The following is a 2,125-nucleotide window of genomic DNA, read 5'->3' on the forward strand; positions in this document are numbered from 1 at the left end:
TGCGCCAAAGAAGGCGTGCTAGGCAAAGTTACAGAATCACAGTCCTTTTTTCTAAAAACTATTCCAGTTTCTCAGAGACTGAGAGAATGAGTTTGTGCTACTGTATTATCCTCAATTATTAGAATCTTTGTCTCCTTCAGGACAGTGAAGGAGAAAGAACCCTGAAGATCCATCAGTAGTGAGGTCTCTAGGCAGAGAGAGAACTAAAGTTGCATCTGTTCTGATGTTTTCCATCTCAAAGCTACAGAAAGGAGAGGTCCCTGCCATTCCTGAACAATTCATCCTAATTTTGAGGTGAGACTGCATGAAGGAGAGGTATAAAGGAAGGTAGAACATTAGGGGAAACCCTCAGCACTGTCATGTAGCTGGGTAGTGAGTATCTGAAAGGCAGGAGAAAGAAAATGGCTGAACAAAGGATACAGGGAGAATCACAGTGACTTCACTGTCTCAGAGCTTCAAGAACTTCGATGGGAATGGTCCCAGGTACCACTTCTGGCTCCTTTCCTCCCTTGCTGCAGGACCTTGGCCATCCTATTCATCTCTTCAAGATATTGTTTCCTTATCTTTCAAATGCAGACATGAATTATAATGCTCAAACTAAATGACTTTATGCTCAATTGCTTATGACCAGTAAAGGTGAGGACATCTTTTAAACCTGGAAGGAAAATTCAATGAGGTAAGAAAGGTAAAAGGGAGAGTAACTGTTGCCATGGCTCTGCTTCCAAACTGCTGTCCCCAAAGTCACGCTTAAGCCCCAACAGTCCTCATTCAAGAAACAAAGGATCTGAGTTCTTCATATGGCATTCTCTCATTTCCTCACAGATCACAGCCCTGAAGACAATGGCAATGGAAAATGATTCTTTAGTGACTGAATTCATTCTGGTAGGATTTACAGACATAGCAGAACTCCAGCTACCCCTCTTTTTCCTCTTCTTAATGAATTATGTAGTCACTGTGATGGGAAATTTGAGCTTACTTAATCTCATTTGCCTGAATTCTCACCTTCACACTCCCATGTACTTTTTCATCGTCAACTTGTCTTTCATTGATCTCTGCCACTCTTTCATCCTTACCCCTAAAATGCTGATGAGCTTTGTGTCAGAGAAGAACATCATCTCCTTTGCAGGATGCATGTCTCAGCTATTTTTCTTTTGTTTCTTTGTCCACTCTGAGTGCTATGTGCTGACAGCCATGGCCTATGATCGCTACGTGGCTATCTGTAAGCCCCTGCTGTACACGGTCACCATGTCCCCTGAGGTCTGTTTTCTGCTCATGTTCAGTTCATATGCAATGGGTTTTGCTGGTGCCATGGTCCACACAGGGGACATGGTCAGACTATCCTTTTGTGATTCCAACATCATTAACCACTACATGTGTGATATCTTCCCCCTGCTCCAGCTTTCCTGCAGCAATACATATTCCAAAGAGCTGGTGGATTCCATTGTTGTGGGCACAGTTGTCATAATATCCAGCTTCATTATTTTCATTTCTTATGCTTTGATCCTCTCCAATATCCTCCACATATCATCAAATGAGGGTTGGTCCAAAGCTTTCAGCACCTGTGGCTCTCACATAATAACTGTTGCTCTTTTCTATGGTTCTGGATTGTTCACACATCTCAAGATCTCTTCTGTTAGTTCTGTGAGCATGGGCAAGTTCTCGTCAGTATTTTATACCCATGTGGTGCCCATGCTGAACCCCCTCATCTACAGCCTAAGGAACAAGGATGTCAAACATGCTCTGAAGAAAACATTGAGGAGAATTGCAAATTGAGCAGAGCCAATGGATATCCCAATAAATAAATCATCCAGCATGCATATAAGTTCTTACACTGCAATTATTAAGCCTAAGGATATGTATGTTTGTAAATTTGGTATAAACACTGTCAAGTTTCCCTAATATAACCTATTACTTTGAGTCATGTGAATTAAAATTGTCCCTCAGTCTCAAAGGACAGATATGTTGACCTAAGCTCCCACCTGAGAAATTAATCTGTAGCAAATCAAACAAACACAATGAGACAGGAACTGTGAGTGTGGCTGGAGCATTCAGGGGCTGGGTCAGTTGTACGGAGCAAGAGTGTGTGGTATTGTGGCCATTGTGGCCTGACTCTACATGCTGAAAT

The 2,125-nt window shown here is 42.2% G+C and overlaps 1 protein-coding gene across 1 annotated transcript; it reads left to right on the forward strand.

Annotated features, from left to right (window-relative positions):
- The first annotated feature begins 840 nt into the window (after positions 1 to 840).
- On the forward strand, positions 841 to 1,773 carry LOC101410967 (olfactory receptor 8C8-like). Its single transcript, XM_004469308.5, has one exon. It carries the CDS (start codon positions 841 to 843, stop codon positions 1,771 to 1,773), a length of 933 nt encoding a protein of 310 aa, XP_004469365.1.
- Positions 1,774 to 2,125: the final 352 nt, after the last annotated feature.

The sequence above is a fragment of the Dasypus novemcinctus genome, chromosome 27 (genome assembly GCF_030445035.2).
Source record: "Dasypus novemcinctus isolate mDasNov1 chromosome 27, mDasNov1.1.hap2, whole genome shotgun sequence".
Taxonomy (NCBI): Eukaryota; Metazoa; Chordata; class Mammalia; order Cingulata; family Dasypodidae; genus Dasypus; species Dasypus novemcinctus.